The sequence below is a fragment of the Manis pentadactyla genome, chromosome 5 (assembly GCF_030020395.1).
Source record: "Manis pentadactyla isolate mManPen7 chromosome 5, mManPen7.hap1, whole genome shotgun sequence".
NCBI lineage: Eukaryota > Metazoa > Chordata > Mammalia > Pholidota > Manidae > Manis > Manis pentadactyla.
Genome location: NC_080023.1, coordinates 150089289 through 150109828, shown reverse-complemented (window position 1 = coordinate 150109828; position 20540 = coordinate 150089289). Strand labels below are relative to the sequence as shown.

At 47.4% G+C, this 20540-nt stretch overlaps 2 protein-coding genes across 2 annotated transcripts; both read left to right on the top strand.

Annotated features, from left to right (window-relative positions):
• The first annotated feature begins 3737 nt into the window (after window positions 1-3737).
• On the top strand, window positions 3738-4688 carry LOC118931775 (progonadoliberin-2). The gene is made up of 2 exons (XM_036924541.2): window positions 3738-4439; window positions 4556-4688. The coding sequence occupies exons 1-2, from the start codon at window positions 4288-4290 to the stop codon at window positions 4686-4688; spliced, it is 285 nt and encodes a 94-aa protein (XP_036780436.1). The 5' UTR covers window positions 3738-4287.
• Window positions 4689-5698: 1010 nt separating this feature from the next.
• MRPS26 (mitochondrial ribosomal protein S26) lies at window positions 5699-7598 on the top strand. Its single transcript, XM_036924663.2, has 4 exons — window positions 5699-5940; window positions 6038-6184; window positions 6273-6396; window positions 7091-7598. Exons 1-4 carry the CDS (start codon window positions 5729-5731, stop codon window positions 7223-7225), a joined length of 618 nt encoding a protein of 205 aa, XP_036780558.1. The 5' UTR covers window positions 5699-5728; the 3' UTR covers window positions 7226-7598.
• Window positions 7599-20540: the final 12942 nt, after the last annotated feature.

Below are 20540 nucleotides of genomic sequence, written 5' to 3'. Positions count from 1 at the left end.
TGAAGCCAGATCACTGTCTTTTCTCATGGAGAAACAAAAAGAGTATGGAGAGCAAGCAACTTCATTTTTAAGGACATGAAGCAAAAGTTGCACTTTTCATTTTCACTTACATCGCCTTGGCTAAAGCCTAGTCATAAGGCTGCCCGTAGCTACAAAGGGTTCTAGGTAATGTAGTCTATGGTGGGAGGCACAGCTGGAGGGTGGGTCTGTCCACTGCCTCCTGTTCTCATGAGCAACTCATCATGAGAACAAGAAAGTAAACCGGTGGCTGTGGCTGTCAGTGCAGGGTTGAGAGAGGCTTGTGGCCCATGGGGCCTTCCTAGAGGAGCAGGGACAGGCTCTGGGCTCCTCAGCCATGAGAGTGACACCCCAGCCTGGGCCATGGAGGCACACTCAGAAGTCTGTGGTACTGTGCTTCTTGGAGGAGGTGGACTTGAACTGGACCCGAGCGATGCTGGAAGTGTAGGTGAATGCAAGGAGGAAAGGCCACATGGAGCCACACTACACAGGGCCTTGAAGGCCGGGCAACCAGGCACAGTGGCTCCAAGGTGGGAGCCAAGTTCTGCACCACATATTCAGGATGTCTCTGGAGGCGGGGGCACCACAACCACCTCTGGAAGCTAGCAAGAGGTGAGAATAAGAGGTAACTTGGTCCTTTTGTAGGAACTGGAAACTCCAAAGGGCAATACATTCAAAATTCAGTAGTTTTTAAAAGAAGCAGGGATAAATTAAGCAAAGACAGAATCTGGAAGGTTGATGATGAGGGGTGCCAAGTTTGGGAAGGAGACCCTGGCATCTTGCAGGCTACCTTTTGGTGCCTCTGTGTGACCATGTCCAGGCAGATGGAGGAGGGCAGGCCTTGGGTCAGCAAGCTCCACAGCGAATGTGCGGGAGAGCCCATCACAGGTCCTGTGCTGCCTCCGCACTGCCCAGCCAGCTACCCACCTCCTGGTGTCAGAGCTCATATTGAGCAGCTGCACGCCAGTGTGGCCTAGCAGCTTTCTGCTGGGGTCCAGGCTGATTTGGTCAGTGACTGGGCCAGCAATGAATATCACATTGCCAAACAGACGTCTTCAAGGGTCACATGGTTGCAAGAGACAAACCTGACAGGAACTAGTCTAGGCTAAAAGAGAAGTATGTTGGGGCTCACACGCCACAATTGTGTGGGCAAGGCAGGGGTGACTGCCTCATTCAGTGCCCACCCCTCCACCAGCCAGCCGTGTCCATGGGGTTAGAGCAGGGGCAAGGATTTCTTAGAAGGGGAAGAGTGGTTTCAGCAGCCACCGCACACCCCTATCTCTGGGGCCTGTGCACTCTCAAGAGACCTCACTTCATCACAGCGGCTCCCTCTAGGTTTTCTCTTTGATTCATCACACACACACACATATACACACACTGCCAAGCAAGTTTTTTCATCAAAAAAAATTTCCCCCAGGCCTAAGTTCTTCCCCCTTTTATGGCAGATTTTTTTTAAAAGGTCTGTACTCACTCTCCCCTCTCCCCCACTTCGTTCCCCCACAATCCTTTTGTACATGTATTCTCACCTCCATGCTGAGCCCCAGGCATCCACTGTCTGTCCACTAGCTGCCCCCCTGATGTTGGTGACTCCCTTCTGACTTTAGTCTTCACTCTGAGCTGCTCCTCCACAATCTCCTTTCTCCATCCTCAGACGCAGGTGTTCCTGCGGTCTGTATGTTGTGGACCATCATCCCTTCTCCAGTCCCGAGCCCCCATCAGGTCTGCTACCTAGTGACTCCACCAGGGTGGCCCAGACTTGTTCCACACCCCCAGTGCCTAGGAGCTCACCCAGTCTCTACAAAGCCCTCCAGCATTCTCTGCTGGCCTTCCCTTCTCCCCCACCCCACCCCACCACACTCTGGCCACAGGCCAGTTAGCAGCCCTCGGCTTAATCCTCCGTTTTGTTCCTTGCACTGGAGCACCCACTGCTGCTGTGTTTCCACGACTCTAAACCACCCAGTCCAGGGTTTGCCCCTCTGTGCTCAGCACCACGTGAGCACTCAGCTCTAAAGCTCTGCTTTCCCAACGGACTACAGGCCGCTCCCAGACTGGAAGAATATATCCTCAAGGCCGAACTTAAAGGACAAATGGCTTTCTGTGTCCTGAGAGAGAGAGAAGGTTGAATTCCAGAGTTTGTAGTCTGAAAGAGGACAGCAAGTAGTCCTGAAAAGCTAAGACGGTTGCCAGAAAGAAAGGAGTCAGAACTTCCTCTGAAAAACTTAGTTTTTCTGGTTTGGATTTTTTTCAGGAAAAACCCAAGTAAATGACAGAAAAAATAAAGGCATCCCATTCTTCTAAAATAAACACAAAGGACTTCGAATAAAACATTTTATAAACCCCAAACCAGCACTCTGCTAGTTTACTGAACTCAAAGAATCATTTTCACTAAACCACAAAGCAAATGTTTTCTTAAAAATGCTTTGGTTAGCCAGTGTATATAGGAACAAAGTCTGTGTTTTCCAAAACAATTTAACTGAACATACAGTCCACACACTTGTTTCAGGTCCCTACTGAATAAGTCAGTCTGGAGAATCATTGCCACTGTCTGGGCAGCTGAAGTCCAAGTGCCCATGACCAACTCTGGTACCTGTCATGCCATCCCCTACCCCATCTTTGCCACAGGATTTGATGCATCTGCTCTCCCAGCAACTGGCCACCCTAATGCCAGTCTGACCCTCACTCTCCCATTTGCTGTTCAGGCCAAGTACAGGATTGGCTATTAACCTTGTCAACAGGCCTCACCCCCTGGAGGCTGATTGCTGGCGGTAGAAACCAGAGTGATGCAGACTGAGGCGGGCATGTTGTAAGTGTCCCAGGGCAGCTATGCCTGAATTTGAATAGTCCTGGGTTGAGCAGATGGGGAGGGGTTAGAACTCTGAGAGGCAAAAATTACTCCTACCCCATGCTGGTAGCCCCACAGATGCCCTCTTAGCTGGGTGCCCTCCTCTCGTGGCCCTGCTTGGAGGACAGAGTCCACCAGTAGGTAGATACACCCCAGCCAAAGCTACCTGCACCTGGAGGGGCCCAGCCCTGGTGCCTCACTGTGTGGGTGAGGGCCATTCCGCCCAACTTATCTTACAGGTGGGCAAAACAAGCTCTGGAGAAGAGCAGTCATAGCCTCCCCCAGACCTCCTAGACAAGCTGCTCGGCTCCCTGCTTCCACGCTGCCACTTTTCTACTAAGGAGAACCTTGGGTAGAACTCGTGGAGTCCCCAGCTATTGCCCCTCTCCCGACCACAACTGCCTTTTCAGGTCAGGGGAGGCTGTGAAGGCTTTCTAGGCCTAAGAGTGGAAGCCTGAGGCTGCAGCCTGGCAAGTGGGGAGATGACTCTTCAGGGCACCAGCCAGGCTGGTGCAGGAGTCCTAGACTTCATATCCTTGGAAAGATGGGAATGATGTCTGGCGACCTCAGGGCCAACAGCTAAAAATACACAGGAAAGGGAAGGGAAGGGGTTTGGGTGCAAGCTGCTGCCCCTGCCCTCTTTGAGATGTCACTGGAGTCTGGGGGCACAGAGCAGGGGGTGGAACTGCCTGATCAATAAATCCCAGGGCTTGACTGGGGTTCCACTGCTGCCTAGAGGTACCACTTCAAGGAGTCAGCTTGTCCACAGCTCTCCCTTAGTAAATAAGGAGACTGCCCTCCCCAGACTGGAGCTCCTGGTTGGAGCTTTAACCTTCTCTACTTTTTCCTCCCAAGTCCCTCCAGCCATGAACTGTGTTGAGAAAAGCTCCCTTGCCCTCTTCTCTCACCAACACTATTTTGTGTCTGCTGCCCTCTTATGGGAGGGACAAGGGGTGCACTTGCCCCCATCACCGCCGCACATTCATTTCACATCCCCAACTGCCATGGAAGAAAGATGGCAAACCATAGAGAAAAGGAGCAGAGGACCTGTCACTCTGGGCCCCCAGCACTGGGTTCCCAAAATGCCCCCACCTTGCTTTCTGTCATATGGAGAACTCACAAACTCTCTGTTCCCCTTTCCAACCTGACCCACTTCTGGAAACCCTGAAGGAAGAAGGGGTAGGCCTGAGTTGGGAGGGCCCACAGCTGGCAAGAGGTGTCAGGGAGAAGGCTAGTTGCCCGAAGTCCTCAGGATCTAGACCCCTGTAGTCGTGAAATCAGTGACAGAAGAGGGAAGGTCATTAAGAGACACCAAAGCTACCCTTCAAGTGCCAGTTGTCCAAGGTGACCCTGGAGGAAGAGGAAGGCAGTATGGATGGAAGTGTCAAGACTCTAAGAGCTGTCCACTGTCTGGGGAGCAAACCGCCATGGCCAGCTCCAGGCTGGGCCTCCTACTGCTGCTGACTGCCCACCCCGGACCTTCAGAGGCTCAGCACTGGTCTCATGACTGGTACCCCAGAGGAAAGGTAGTCTGTAGCTCATCCCAGCATCCCCAGCATGCCCTAAGACCCCCAGATGGGTGAAGGGGCTCCCCAGACTGAACAGGAGGAAGGTGCTGAGGGAAGCTCCACCTACCTTGAGCTTGGGAGCGTGGCAGGTGGGCAGGGCCGGCTGCCGCCTCTGCTCCCCTCTGAGGAAGGGTCCTGAGCCAGCCCAGATTACCCATAGCCTCCCAAGCGATGCCCTGGCTCTCCCTGAGGACACTGTGCACTGGGCAGGCAGGACCACAGGCCAGTGGCTCCTCAGCAGGAAGCAACCCTTGGTGTAGATACTGCCGATAAATAGAGTGAGAGGCTCCCCACACTGGCCACCAGGGCCCATACTGGTTAAGGACAAGGGAGCTATGTGGGCCAAAGAGGGGGATTATGAGACAACATTGAGATGGTCCCTGCCACCGCAGTGCCAGTGCTGAACACAGGGCTCCATCTGCTGTCCTTCCTATTTCTCAGAATTCTGGACAATTTGTGAAAAGATTTATGTTATAGTAAAAGATTATTAGTCACTAATGGAGTAGGAGATTACTGCACTAGTGGGGTCTCCCAGCGAGGCCACTGTGTCTCAAGGTGCGCAGGCCCCCGGCCAGTGGGAAGAGGCTACCTACGAAGAGGTAGGTACGATATTTCCTACGCAGAACCAGGTGGTCACTAACGTGCCCTAGGAATGACCAGGGATTGCTGAAGTCCCTAAGGCCATAGAAGACAGCAGTGCGGAGATGGACTGTTACTATTTTGCAAATTGTATTTTAAAGTGTACCAGGAAACACGGTAACTAAACGACAAAGTGGTAAATTTCTGTACGGCAAAATTTTATCGCCTAATTTAAATTGGTGTGCGCTCAGGTCTTACATATCAGATTTGCTTAGGGTGGGCCCACCGCAAGCCCTGGGAGCTGGGTCAGCTAGGCGAGGTCGGGAGTGGGTGGGCAAGGCCGCAATTCGGCGGCCAGGTGACCAGACCGTCCGCTGGAATGACCGCCCCTTCTCCCCGTAGACCGGCCCAGAGCGCAGCTCCCTGCCGCCCTCCAATAAAGGTGTGAGGTCCCTGAAATTGTTACCTCGAGTTCTCTCCTTCGGTCCTCCTCCCACCCCCACCTTCTCTGCGAGGGGGCAGAGGGGATGCGGGCCCGCCCCGCTGGTGGGAGGGACACGGCGGGCACCGGGCCCCACAGGAAGGGCGCAGCCCGCGCCGCCAGAGCGGCCTCCAGAGGGTGGGGTTTGAAGCCCACGGACTACACGTACCGTGGTGACCCGCGGCCACATCCGGGCCCCCGTGAAGCCCTGCGGCGCACCGGAAGAGGGCGGCGTGGGTCATGCTGTGCGTGCTGAGTGCCGCGCGCGCGCGGGCTCTGTGCGGACCCCGGGCCTCGTTGCTGCTGCTCGTGCGCGGCCGCAAGACCCGTTATGATCCGCCAGCCAAGTCCAAGGTCGGGCGCGTGGCGACCCCGCCCGCGGTGGATCCTGCGGAGCTATTCGTGGTGACGGAGCGTTACCGTCACTACCGCCAGACGGTGCGCGCTCTCAGGTGTGTGTGACGTTCGGGGAGGCGGCTGTCGGGTGGTGTGTGTTGGGGCGGGCGGGCCGGCGTAGATGGTTCCGACTTTGGGCGCGTCTCCACCCAGGCTGGAGTTCGTGTCCGAGGTGCGGGTGAAGGTGCACGATGCCCGGTCCGGGGTCCAGGTAGAGCGCAAGGCCCAGGAAGACGCCGCCGAGCACCGCAGGCTGATGGCCTGGAACCGGGAGGAGAACCAGCGGCTGCACGAACTTAGGTGAGTGGGGCGGGAGGCAGGGCGGGGCCACCTGGCCGGCCCGGGAGAGACCCAGTCACGCTCAGTCTCGGCCTCTCGCCCTTCCCAGGATAGAGAGGCTGCGGCAGGAGGCGCGGGAGAAGGAGCAGCGGCAGGCCGAGGAAAAGGCCCGTCAGGCCCTAGAAGCGCAGGCCTGGGCGCAGCTCAAGGAGCAGGAAATGCTGCAGCTGCAGGTGGGCACTTCTTCAGAGGGTGGGCCTGAGGCCGGGCTCTCTGCCTGTGTGGCAGTCGGAGTCCCGGGCGCAGCGAGGTGGGGCAGTGGGTACTTGAAGACAGAGCAGCCTTGAGTCCTGAGAGGCAGTTAGATGAGGGTTAAGGAAAGGTGTGCTGGAAGAGTGCTTATCAGGTGCAAAGACCCTGAGGTGAGAGTTGGCACTGAAAAGTTCAAGAGGCTAGCGGTGGCAAGCCGGTGTTTGCTGTGGGACCCCAGCGTTCCACTGGGAGTTTGTATTTTGCCTTACTGTGATAAACCCTTACACTGAGGGGTTAAATATCCTGGGCTAGCGCGGCAGGTGTGAGACTTAAAGCAGGGAGACCAGTTAGAAGTGATCCAGGGTGAATAGATGAGGCTAAGTAATAGAGGGAGAAGGACGATTTTGAAAGAAATTAAGAGGGTCCCAGGCATCACTGAGTGTCTGATACCACCCAGGGGAACACAAGATTATTATAGCTGGTGTGCTTGGGGTTCTGACTGAGGTCCAGCAGATGATTAAGAGAAGTGTGGCAAGGCTGCGTGATAATCCTTTAACCGGAAGGTCAGTGGGCATTCAGAGGACTTGGACTCCACGCATCCTTCCCAGGGGAGAACTGGAGACTCTCAGGTATGTGCTGGGCGCTTTGTTCAGCTGCACTTCTGTCTCCCAATAGGAGGAGGCAAAACATTTCATCACCCGAGAGAACCTGGATGCACGAGTAGAAGCAGCTTTGGACTCCCCGAAGAGCTACAACTGGGCCGTCACTAAAGAGGGCCTGGTGGTCAGGCCACAGCCCAAGGACTCTTAAAGGCCCAGAGTGACAGTGCCCACCCAGGGACCATGTGGAAATGGGAGGAGGAGGTCTGGGCCTGAGCTAGAGTAAAGCAGTTGGTGTTTCTTTTGGGGAAGCTCACCTTTTCCAGTACGACCCTCGTGTCCTGGCCTCTGCACCCACCACTTGTTCAGAAACTGATATACACAGTACCTGTTTGGTACCCATGCGCAGCTCAGCAAAGCACCAGACATAGAAGTTTTCATCTCACAGAGGAGCAGATGGGGCCACAGTGCCATCGAGCAGCTGTGTCATCTACTGTGTACCATTGGGATGGTAGTCGGCAAATTAGTCTTTGGGCCAAACCTGGCCTGCTGCCTATTTTGTAAATAAAGTTCATTGGAACACAGCCACACCCATTCATTGACTGCTTTCACTCCACAGTAGCAGAGGTGGGTAGTTGCAACAGAGACCACATAATTTGCAAAGTCCAGAGTATGTGGCTTTTTACAGAAAAAGTTTGCTGACCCCCTATCCAGGGTTTTAGGGCTCCAGTATGAGTATGTATCACCCAGTACCTGAGACACATGCTAACTTGTGGCCAAATCCTGCTGCTGCTTGACCCTGAGAGTTGCTGGCCAGGGTCTCATGTACCCAAGACACAGAAAGGAGGAGACCCCATTTCTTTTGGTGGGCCCTCTCCTCCCATGGCCTTAGTGACTCACATTGCCCTGGCACTGCCAGCTTTCTTGGACAAATACCAGATTGGCACTGGCAGGGGAAGCCTGGTTGACCAAGACTACATGTTTTGTGAAGTGGTGTGGCTTGTCAAGAACTTGTACCAAACCCTGTGAGTACAAGGAATACTTGTAATTAAGGTTCACAAGGTTGAATAAGTGAGCATATACATGCATGGCCCCGTTCAGATGTAGGCCATCAAGCAACATCCTGGATGAGCTTGAAGAGACATGTTCTTCTGAACCAGAGTGGCTGCCTCTTTGCCACTATTCTCCTGAACTTGTCCAGAGACTGCCTGGGGCAAAAGAACAATCCTAGCTTCTTTCCCCAGTTTCCATGTTGCAGAGGTTCTGGGAACCCCACTTCCCCCGCAACCACCACCAAGATGAAAACCTTTTAGGGAAGATGGGCAATCCCTGACATTCAGGTGAGGAAGCAGTTAATTGGGGTGAAGCAGAGTGCCCTGCACCAGCCCCATCAGCACACTGTACCCCTGAGGCAGCATCCTCTCTCAGCTGGTAATAGCTCTGTTTTTCCCTGGCTCAGCCTGGGCATGGCCCAGTGGAGTCCTTGATTTCAGGTGCTCAGCATAACTTCTGGGGTGACAGGCACATGTGTGCGACAGATGGGCAGCTATGCCCCAGCCCTGGGCTTTGTGAGGGGGTGGCCATCTGGTCCCTTGCAGTGGAAGCCTTGGGCAAGCTTTCACATGGGGCACTGGGCCTGTGTCAGGGAGTCCAATTTCATTCTTGCCAAGTGCCTGCCCACCTGCACCAAGATCTAAACAAAGCTATCTATCTTCAGATGGAGGACACAGTGACTTACCTTCCTGAAGCTCTTTTCCTTCACTGCTGTTCTTTTTTTGTTGTTGTTGTTGTTGTTTTGTTTGTTTGTTTTGTTTTAATAATTATTTTTTATTGAAGGGTAGTTGACGCACAGTATTACATTACATTAGTTTCAAGTGTACAACACAGTGGTAGAACATTTATATACATAATTCTAGGTTCCAGCTATCACCCTACCAAGCTGTTACAATATCTTGACTATATGCCTTATGCTATACATTACATCCCGGTTACTTATTTATTTTACCATTGGAAGTCTGTCCTTTTTTTTTTTTTTTTTTTGTGAGGGCATCTCTCATATTTATTGATCAAATAGTTGTTAACGACAATAAAATTCTGTATAGGGGAGTCAATGCTCAATGCACAATCATTAATCCACCCCAAGCCTAATTTTCGTCAGTCTCCAATCTTCTGAGGCATAACAAACAAGTTCTTACATGGAGAACAAATTCTTACATAATGAATAAGTTACATAGTGAACAGTACAAGGGCCCTTCACTGCTGTTCTTTAGTGTCCTGCATGGGGCTGTAATTCCTTCACTGGTGACTCTAGTGTGTCATGCAGAGCCACCTGTAAGCCAAGCTTCAGTGTGTTTGTGCTTTACCCACAGCTATCTTACTAGTAGAGACACAAATAGGCAGTTCACTAGTACCTTCAGGGTTCACTCAAGCCCAGTCCCATCTGTGCCTGCATCTGATGGATGGGAGAGTGCCTGGGTGCATAGGTAAGCCATCAGATCCTGCCCAGTCTGGGTTGCAGTACCATGGTGGTTCAAGGAAGGATGCCTAATCTCCAGTGGAGCCCTGATGGTGAACCTGATGGAAATGGTCTTGCTCAGAAACAGCAAGGGCCTCTTCTAATTCTTACCTTACATTCCAAATACGGTTTGAGTCTGCTGCAGTGTGAGCCTGGACCACCTGGGGGATCTGTTGCTCAAGACCCCATTTGCAGGTAGTAGATTTGAGGGCTACCCACTATTGCATTTGGAGCACAATACCCAAATGTAAGTGCTTCACCAAGGTTTGAAAAGGCCAACTACCCTGCTTTGCACAATGGGGTAGAAAGGGTGGATTAGGGCACAAGTGCAATTTGTGTTTCATTTGTGGGGAAAGGTATGCTGAACTCCAAGGTATTTGCTGACTGAGCAACTCTCCCCAGGATTTAGATCCTTTACCAAGGCACCCACGATTCCTGTCCCTTCCAGTTCCCCAGGATTTACAGCATGACATCGCTGAGATGGACAGCTGTGATGTCCTCGAGATGGGTGGTCACGATCTTGAGGATTAGGTTGTGTAAAACTACAGTTGTTCCCTCTTTGGGCTGGGGGATGGGGTTACTGCTGCCAGGTGAAGGCGAACTGCTCATAGTCCAAGAGGACAGGAAAAGAGCACATTTGCCATATGAATGGGTGCCAGGTGCATCCTTCATCTGCTCTGCCAAGGAGACCACACTAGGCCTGAATAAGCCTGAAGTCATTCCCCAGATTTTCCCAGTGTACTCCAAATTCCCTGTAATCTTTGAGAAAGTTCCCCCTGAATTTACCTGGCTATTTCCATGACACAAGTACAGAGGTGAAACGGATACCTGATACCTGGGAAACAAGCCCAGTTGGCTGCTGAAATAAGGGCATTTCTGAATTCTAGTAGGAGAGTCAAGCCTGGAACTTCTTCCTTCTCAGATAGGAAGTCAAAAGCAGTATTTGCACCCCCAAATCCTGAGGCAGGCAGGCACTTCTCTTGTTGGGTGCTTTGATGAATATTTCATCAGTGCAGGTAAGCGCAACATCCAGAAATGTGAACATCCATGCCAAGAAAGAGAACACTGGGTCAAATAGTTCAGTTTCCAAGGCCATGAGATCAAGAACTGGGAAGGAAGAATCCTCTGCTGCAATAACAGGGCTCAGGAGAGTGACAAAAGGTCAGAGCTGTGCTGGCACCACCCTCACCAGTACTGCACAGTGGCTCTGTCGGTCACAGATACCCAATAATCTTACCCAAATGGGCATTTCCCCTCATCAAGGGTAAAAACACAGGTAAGTGGTCGAAAGTCCCTGGGCGATTGTGTTACATTTCACAGTCTTACTTTTTTCTTTTTAATGCTGGCTGCTGATGGGGAGAAAGATGGTCTGGGAGTGGGATTTCGTGTCTGGGAAATCTGTGAGTAGTCAACCACAGCTATTGCCCTTTGCCGGTCACGGCCACAGCCCACAAGCTCCAGTGTTGGCTGACCCATGGCTGCTGCTGTCAGAACTACTGCACCTGGGCAGGACCCTCGCTCATCCACAGTCACCGTTGCTGCCACTGCCACTGGGAGTGGTGCCCCAGGAGCCCTGGGTAATGTGGACTCACCTCCTCCAGCCTTAAAATATTCCTGGAGTACTGTCATAAGAGAAGTATGTGGCAAGGAAGTCTGGGAAATGCAGTGTGCAGGCCTCCAGCCTCCTGTGGGCCTAAGGGTATGTAGGTAAAATTGCAATATTTCCAGAATCTCTTTCCTGGACTTAGTGCATCTTCATATCAACAGGTGTTTCCAAGGGGTGGAGAGAAGTAGTCCATCTGTTTCCAGTGGGTGGAGAGAAGTAGTCCATCTCTGTATCAATAGGTAATTACATGGGGAGCTAGGGCACATCTGGACCTGAGAGGCTGGATGGGACCCCTTTTTGCAGCCTGGTTGTGAGAGACACGGGCAAACAGAAGTGGACAACTGCTTGTAAGCAATAAATGGATTTCTCCCACTTTATTTCTCCCTTTGACTGATTTCGATTCAAAGGTATTTTGCTCTTGGACTGGGAAAACATCCCCCCACCACCCGAGTTACATCTGGTGGTAGTTGGCAGGACCTCTGAACCTGAAATCTGTCTTCATGGGTGTGACCCTTGGGTGGGCTGCCCCTAGAGATGGTGGGGAGATGCCCGGAACCCCCCCTGTGGATGGTGGGGAGGCCCAAGTGGCTGGGTGGAGGGTGTAGCTTCACCGCAGAGCCCCCTATCTGTGGGGCTTCCAATTGGGGAGCCCCTAGTGAGGAACTGTTCTAGGGTAAAGCACCTCCTAGAGGGGTGGGCCCTTGCCCAGAATCGGGGAACTGTGGAGACACCAGAAGCTGTGGAATTAGCCCTCCATGAGATAGAGGACTGCTTAGAGGCCTGGAGTGGCTGTGTGGCAGCTGGGATTGTGGGATATCTGTTTACTGAGAGTGGAAAGGGTTATCAAGGAGAGAGAAACACTTTGGCATCGCTTGGAGGAGCCGGATGATGACCTATGGGATGCCCTTAGGAAAGAGAGAGTTACTGAGAAGACAGGTCGTGCTCCTGGAAGATTCATTAGCAGCTGGAGGATCCACGTTGCAGGGGGCTGTGGGGGAAGCGGAAGAAACAGAGGAGCCTTCAGCCCCAGAGATGCTGGAGGAGATGTCTGGGGAGGATGAAAGGGTGGGGCCGAGGGCTGATCTGTTGCCGAGGCCACCGCCGAAGGCACCAGACTCTCCTGTATTAAAGACCCTTCCAGTTGGAATTAAGAAAAATAACAGCAACAACCACAGGCTTCCCAGGGGGAGGAGCCGCCCCCTCCCCAGACTGTGCAGCACTCCATGCTCTGCCTCTATACCAGGATGAGCTGGTGTACACGAACGTCTGGTTTCAGCAGAAGCCGTTGGAACCTCTGCCTACATGGCTTTTGTGTCTCTGGGATATGGGGGTGGAAAACATTGTGTCAGGATCTGAAATGGGTAGACTGGCTCCCCTGATGACTACCCTTCCCTCCAGCAGCAGTTGCAAAGTGCCCGCCATGCCTCAGGTAATCAGGTGCTTCTAGATTGGCTGACAGCAGCCATCAGGGCAGTTTGGCCTAATCAGGGCAATTTACTATACTTACCCAATAACTGGAAAACATGCAGAGCTCCAGCAGGTGTTGCAGGAGCTGGACATGACAAATACCTTCTATAATATGGACCCCCAGGGCCCTGATGAGAAGTTGTTCACTGTAGGAATGGGAAATCTGGTGCTGCATACAGCTCCCCCATCTCCCTTTGGGTCCCTAGTGACTATTCTTGCTCCCCACATAGGCAACCCATAAGTGAGGCTACTTGTACTTTAGCAGATCTGGGGGAGGTTGAAACAATAAGGGCACAGAGGGAAGTACGGGCCATGACTGAAAGGAGAGGTGCAAAAGGCCCCGTCAAGGCCTCGAGGACGCAGATGTGGGTTGATTTGATAAAGGCTGAGGTAGTGAAAGAAAAGCTTGATGGACAGCCCAATAGAATATTGTTGGAACTTGGCACCAATTAAAGCCAGAGCAGCAGTTTTGGCCACTGAGGTCCAGGACACAGAAGCTAGAGGCAAAGCCCCATGTCCGACCTTTGTCCCTGCAAGACTTTCTGGGGGACAGTACTCAGGATCCACCTGGGCCCTCACTCCCACAGGAGGATGATTGGGCATCGCCATTTGACTGAGAGAGGGTCAAGGCCCCCACCTTGGGGAACATGGTGGGGACCTGAGGCCACATGTAGAATTAGCAATTCATTGGTCCCCCGTTGAGACATGGACCATGGGCTTAGACAGAGTAGGGTGAGCCTCTGGAAAAAGCAAGGCAAGATATTTACAGTCAAAGCAAGGTAACAATGTAAAGTCACTATCGAAACTCTGTGTTCAGCATTATGCAAAGTCAAGGTCACACTAATTCTCTAGGGTAAAGATACCAGACTAGGAATATAGACATCTTCAGTGAGATCAGTTAAAGGTCAAAAGGCCAGGAGCAACTTGGCCTGGAATGTTTGAGTGTTCCCCAAGGGTTTCTCAGCATAACCCGTGACTTCACTGTAAACAGCCCTAGCAAACAGACAACAACCCAGCCCACCTTGAGGGCAGGGCAGGTGGTACAAGTCCACATCCTAAACCCTCAGTTCCCAAAAATCCTCAACTGCCTATAAATCCCCTGGACAAATGCACCACCCCGGGCTCTCTTGTCCCCTCCTGGCATGAGCCAGGAGCTCTTTCCTCTCACTTTATTTCTAAATAAATGCTTCTGCCCTGGCTCTCCTATCTTGGGTGTTTGCTAAGTTCATTCTTCAATTCCGCAAACAAGAACCCTGGCATCACCATGAATGTACAATGTGTCCTGACACTGGTGGACACAGGAACTGAGTGTTCTCTGATTCATGGCAACCCTGAGCATTTTTCTGGGACCCCTGCTGTGATAGATGGCTCGATAAAACGAGTGCATATTTCTTTTTCAAACTGGGCTCCTGCATTCTTAGGGTAAATTCCTAGGAGTGGAATTCCTGGGTCAAATGGTATTTCTATTTTGAGTTTTTTGAGGAACCTCCATACTGCTTTCCACAATGGTGGAACTAATTTACATTCCCACCAGCAGTGTAGGAGGGTTCCCCTTTCTCCACATCCTCACCAACATTTGTGTTGTTTGTCTTTTGGATGTTGGCCATCCTAACTGGTGTGAGGTGATATCTCATTGGGGTCTTAATTTGCATTTCTCTGATGACTAGCAATGTGGAGCATCTTTTCATGTGCCTGCTGGCCATCTGAATTTCTTCTTTGGAGAATTGTCTGTTCAGATCCTCTGACCATTTTTTAATTGGATTATTTGCTTTTTGTTTGTTGAGGTGCATAAGCTCTTTATATAATTTGGATGTCAACCCCTTATCATTTATGAATATATTCTCCCATACTGTAGCATGCCTTTTTGTTCTATTGATGGTGTCCTTTGCTGTACAGAAGCTTTTCATCTTTATATAGTCCCACTTGTTCATTTTTGCTTTTGTTTCCCTTGCCTGGGGAGATATGTTCATGAAGAAGTTGCTCATGTTTAGGTCCAAGAGATTTTTGCCTGTTTTTTTCTAAGAGTTTTATGGTTTCATGACTTACATTCACGTCTTTGATCCATTTGAGTTTACTTTTGTGTACGGGGTAGACTCCAGTTTCATTCTCTTACATGTGGCTGTCCAGTTTTGCAAACACCAGCTTTGAAGAGGCTGTCATTTCCCCATTGTATGTCCCTGGCTCCTTTATCGTATATTAATTGACCATATATATTTGGGTTAATATCTGAATTAAATATATATTTTTGAAAACAGAATCCCTTTTGTCATTTATCAGGATTGTCATTTCCTTGTGTGAGACATGTTGGCTTTTTCCTCTGAATGTTTTATTGTTGCTGGTGACATTCAACATTTAGGAAAAAGTTAAATTAACAGATTTCCATTATTTCAGTTATTTCCTTACCTGGCAAGATTTAGGTTTGGGTTTGTTTCTGGATGATTTTTGCACGTGTACTAACTGCTGTTAAGGGGAAAACTGATTTGGGGATGACAAGCTGAGTAACGTTTCATGGCTTCCTAGGCCCTTTTGTGAGAACAGAATAGAAATAAAATAAGATCTTGTAAAACATCTTCAAAAGAGATGGGGGTGTTTGCATGACTGCCCCACCCAGTGCTTCAATCCAAAAATCCATATGCATAAATTAAGAACAGAGAAAGCACAACGAGGAGTTACACGGCTTAGTGGTCACAAGCCTGGTGCAGTCTGCCTGCGCTTGAATCCCAGCTCCTCTCCTGTCTTCCAACTTGGTCTTGGGAACATCTATTAGTTTCTCTGTCCCTTCATTTCCTCAAAAGTAAAATAAGGATAATACTGATAAAGACATTCATGTGAAGCTAAGTTCAGTGCTTGGAACATAGTAAGTGCTCAAAACATGTTAAGTGCTGCCTTTATTGTTGTTGTTGTTGTTGCTGTTGTTGTTGTTGTTGTTGTTACTGGAACTAAAAAAATAGTCTGAAACTCACACCATTGACTAAGAAGAATCATGCTCCAAATACAAACTGGGAATGAACTGCTGGAAGAGGCCAAGATCTGCCCTGCAGCTCCCCTTATCTCCAGCAGAGAGCAGTTTCATCAAGACAGGGACAGGGCCCTCAAAAATGTAAAAGAAAAGTTTGGAAGTTTGACTACAGGGAAAGCGGAAGGGCCTCAGGAACCTAGGTGGCTATTCTCTCAGTCTGTCTCCTCCTACAACCACACTCTCTTAAATCTGTTGCTCTCTGCATTTTCAGTCTCTGTCTCTCATTTGAAAGTAAGTTACAAACACGACATCATAAGGTTTATCTCTAAACCTTAAATATGTATCTTTTCAGAGCAAGGTTATTTTCCAAAATAAGCATAATGCCATTATCTATCAGAGAAATGGAACAACTCCCCATAGCTCCCTGCCCCCAGCCTCTGGTAACTACCAATCTACTTCCTGCCTCTCTGAATTTGACTACTCTGGGCACCTCATATAAGTGGGATCATACAGTGTCTGTCTTTTTGTTACTGACTTATTCACTTAACATGATGTCTTCAAGGTTTTTATCCATGTTGTAATGTGTCAACAATTTCCCTCCTTTTTAAGGTAATACTAAAGGCATGGATCATTGAAATACAATGATATCCCATTGCATGTATATACATTTTCTTTATCCATTCATCCATCCATGGACACTTGGGTTGCTTCCACCTTTTGGCTATTGTGAATAATGTTGCTATGAACAAAGGTATAAAAATATCTCTCCAAGACCATGTGTTCAATTCTTTTGGATATATACCCAGAAGTACAATTGCTGGATCATATGCTGTCACACTGGAGGGGGATTTCAGCTGCGAGTAAGTTCACTGTGGATTCAGTAAGACCTAATAGTGACAACAGAACAATGGGGGTAAAAGGGTTTATGCCAAGTTTAATTCTCACAGTGGCAGGTCGACTGCTGGAATCACATGGACATCTGGCAAGTCTGCAATTCCCCTCAGCCTCCATCTCCACCAGCTGGGAGCTGGAGGCCAGCATCCAGCAGAGCTCATGTATAGCAACACAGACAATAATGGCTCATTGCCAACGTGTGTGTAAGCATGTACCTGCACAATAGCCAATTACATCATTGCACGTGTGCAGTGGGCAAGCAGATTAGGGTCAGGTGAGGATCCTGGCCACAGGAACTTCCATTTTCCCTACATACAGGAATTTTAATTTTTTGAGGAATCACCATACTGTTTTCCATGGCAGCTGTACCATTTTACTTTCCTACCAGCTGTGCACAGGGTTCTAGTTTCTCTACATCCTTGCTAACACTTGTTATTTTCTGTTTTTGTTTATTTGGTTGGTTGGTTTTTATAGTAGACACCCCAATGGGTGTGCAATAATATTTCATTGTGATTTTTATTTGAATTTTTTAATTTGATGAAGGCTGGATTATCTTTTTTTTCTCTTATGGGTCATGTTTTTGAAGTCATATCTAAGAACTCATTACCTAATCACAGGTAATAAAATTTTTCCCTGTTGTTTCTTCCAAAAATTTTATAGTCTTATGTTTTACATTTAAATCTCTAATTCATGTCAGTATTTTTGTGTAACATGTGAGTTTTAAGTCAAGGTTCATTATTTTACATTTGATGCCTAGTAGTTCTGGAACACTCTGTTGAAAAGACTAGCTTTTCTCCTTTGAATTACTTTCAAACCTTTGTCAAAAATCAATTGAAATACCATTTGACCCAGGAATGCCACTCCTATGAATTTACCCTAAGGATGTAGCAGCCCAGTTTGAAAAAGACAGATGCACCCCTGTGTTTATCGCAGCACTATTTACAATAGCCAAGAAATGGAAGCAACCTAAGTGTCCATCAGTAGATGAATGGATAAAGAAGATGTGGTGCATATACACAATGGAATATTATTCAGCCATAAGAAGAAAACAAATCCTACCATTTGCAACAACATGTGTGGAGCTGGAGGGTATTATGCTCAGTGAAATAAGCCAGGTGGGGAAAGACAAGTATCAAATGATCTCACTCATCTGTGGAGTATAAGAACAAAGAAAAAACTGAAGGAACAAAACAGCAGCAGACTCACAGAACCCAAGAATGGACTAAGTTACCAAAGGGAAAGGGACTGGGAAGGATGGGTGGGCAGGGAGGGACAAGGGTGAATATGGAGCATTACTATTAGCAGACATAATGTAGGAGGTGGGGCACCGGGAGGGCTGTACAACACAGAGAAGACAAGTAGTGACTCTATAGCATCTTACTACTCTGATGGGCAGTTACTGTAATGGGGTATGTGGTGGGGACTTGATAATGGGGGGAGTCTAGTAACAATAATGTTGCTCATGTAATTGTACATTAATGATACCAAAATAAATAAATACATACATACATACATAAAAATTAATTGAACGCATCAGTTTCCTGGTTTCTGTGCTGTGCTATGGTTATGCAAAATGATACAAATGGGAGATCTTGAAGGAAGTTGAATAAAAGGTGTAGAGTAATCTCTGTATCATTTTTTGCACCTTCTTATGAGTCTTTAAGTATTTCAAAATACAGTATTTTAAAAATCAATCACCTGTACTTGTGTGAATCTGTTTTTATATTCTCTGTTCTGTTCCACTGATCTATGTGTCTTGATTACTGTAACTTTATGGTAATTCTTAAAATCAGATAGTATGACCCCTCCATCTTTATTCTTCTTTTACAAAATTGTTTTGACTATTCTAGTTCCTTTGTCTTTCCATTTAAATTTTAGATTCAGCTCATCTGTATCTACAAAATTCCTTCGGGAATTTTTATTAGAATTGTAATAATTATTATATAAATTAGATATATAAGACCCAGAATATAGTCTATTGGTAAATGTGTTCCATGTGCTTTTGAAAAAACTGTATTTTGTTTTTGAATGAAGTATTGTATAAATGTCCATTTTATATGGTTAGTGGTTATGGTCCAGCTGGTTAGTGGTGTTCAGTTCTCTATCTTATTGATTTTCTACTTCTATCAGTTACTGAGACTGGAATATTAAAGTCTGATTATGACTGTGGGCTTATCTATTTCCCCTTTTAGTTCTGACAGTTTTTGCTTCATGTATTTTGAAGCTCACTTGCTCGATGCATACACAGTTCAAATTATGTCTTCTTGATGAATTGACCACTTTATCATTCTGTAATGTGTTTCTTTATCCCTGGTAATTTTCTTTGCTGTGAAATTGACTTTGTCAGGTATCAGTTTAGCCACTCCAGCTTTCTTTTGATTTATGTTTTCATGGTGAATCCTTTTCTATCCATTTACTTTTGAAAATGGGACATGATATATCTGGTAATAGAATTTGAGGTAATCAGGCTTTTAGTATGAGGTTTTTATGTTAATGTGGTTAGAGGTGTGGCTTTGTTTAAATGTTTTTGCTGTAGTTATAGGATCCTGAGGCCTCAGTGTCCTCTAGTTTCCTTGTTTTGCTTTTCTCGTGTTATCTTTGGTTTTCTTTAAGGATTCCTTCTTACATACAGTCTGTGTCTTGAAGCCCTCTCATCTGTATCCATTGTTACTATACTGGAACCCTAGTGGTGTGGTGGTAAAGTGTGGAGATGGGAAATAGTCTACAATCTTATAAGTAAATCTCAGTTTTCTTGTTGTTTTAATGGGCCTATATACTTGGACTGTGACCTCCAGAAGCTTATTTTAGCCCTTCTTTTTTCTCCCCTTATGCAACACAGGAAGTCTAGAGGTACTAGAATTGTCTCCCTGCCCTCCCCCTAGTCAGATAAGGCTCTGATAGTCTCCTTTGAGGACAGGCCTTTTTTTTTTTTTTTTACAGACAGTGATCTGGGTGTATTTCAAAATGGTTATAGGATTTTTCTCCCATCTTCACCACAAAAATCTGGTGGTGTTCCTAGAGGCAAAGCCCACAAAATTGTAAGGGCCCACCTAAGACTGGGCCCCTGGGAGTTTTTGACTATCAAGCTAGTCCATACTCAATCTCTAGCAATTAGTCAGTTACTATTTAAGTGTTATTACAAGTCTCTAACTCTGGTGGCTTCTCCCCAATAAGCTGATTTGGGCTCTGATTATCTATATTTAGTCTCTAATTTTCAGGGTGGCAGTTTGTCCTGTGATCTCAATGCACTGATAGATATAAGAAAACTCATTAATTTTCCATTTTTTCAGCTGTTTTCTTGTTGTGAGGATGAGTGTGAAAGCTTCCAAGCTTTATATATGTCAAAGCTAAAATCAGAAGTCTATCCTTTTACTTTAATCTATCTAAATCATATTTCACATGAGTTCTTGTAGATAGTATATAGTTGGGTTATTGTTAGTTGGTTTTGTTTTTGTTTTTTTTAATTCCATTCTGAAAATCTTTGTCTTTTAATTGGTGTGCTTAGACCATTTACATTTAATGTATTCTTTTATATTCTGGATTTAAGGCTAGTTTTTTTTTTTTCTGTTTGTTCTCTTATTTTTTGTCCCTTTTTCCTTGCTTCTGCCTTCTTTGAGTTATGTGGACCTTTTTTTGAATATTCAGTTTTAGTTAATCAATTATGATTTGACTATATCTTTGTATGGTTTCCTTTACTGTGTACTGTAGGGATTGCAATATGCATACATCATTTTTCAGTACTATTTGAATCAACATTTTACTGCTTTAATTGGAAACCTTATCGCAACAAAAATCCCTTTACCCTCTTTCTTTATGTTGTAGTTGTCTTATTATTACATCTACATACTTAAAAATACCTTAAGCAGTGTTTTTTTTCTTCATTAATTCCTGATGTTCTGGGTTCCTCTCTGGTATCCCTTTCTCTGTGTGAAAAATGTCATTTACCAGTTATTTTAGAGCAAGTATAATAGTCTCTTGGTTTTCCTTCACTGAAAATATCTATCTTTTATATCTTCATTCCTAAGTGATTTTTTTAACTGGAATAGAATTCAGGGTTAACAGTTCTTTTGTTTCAGTACTCTAAA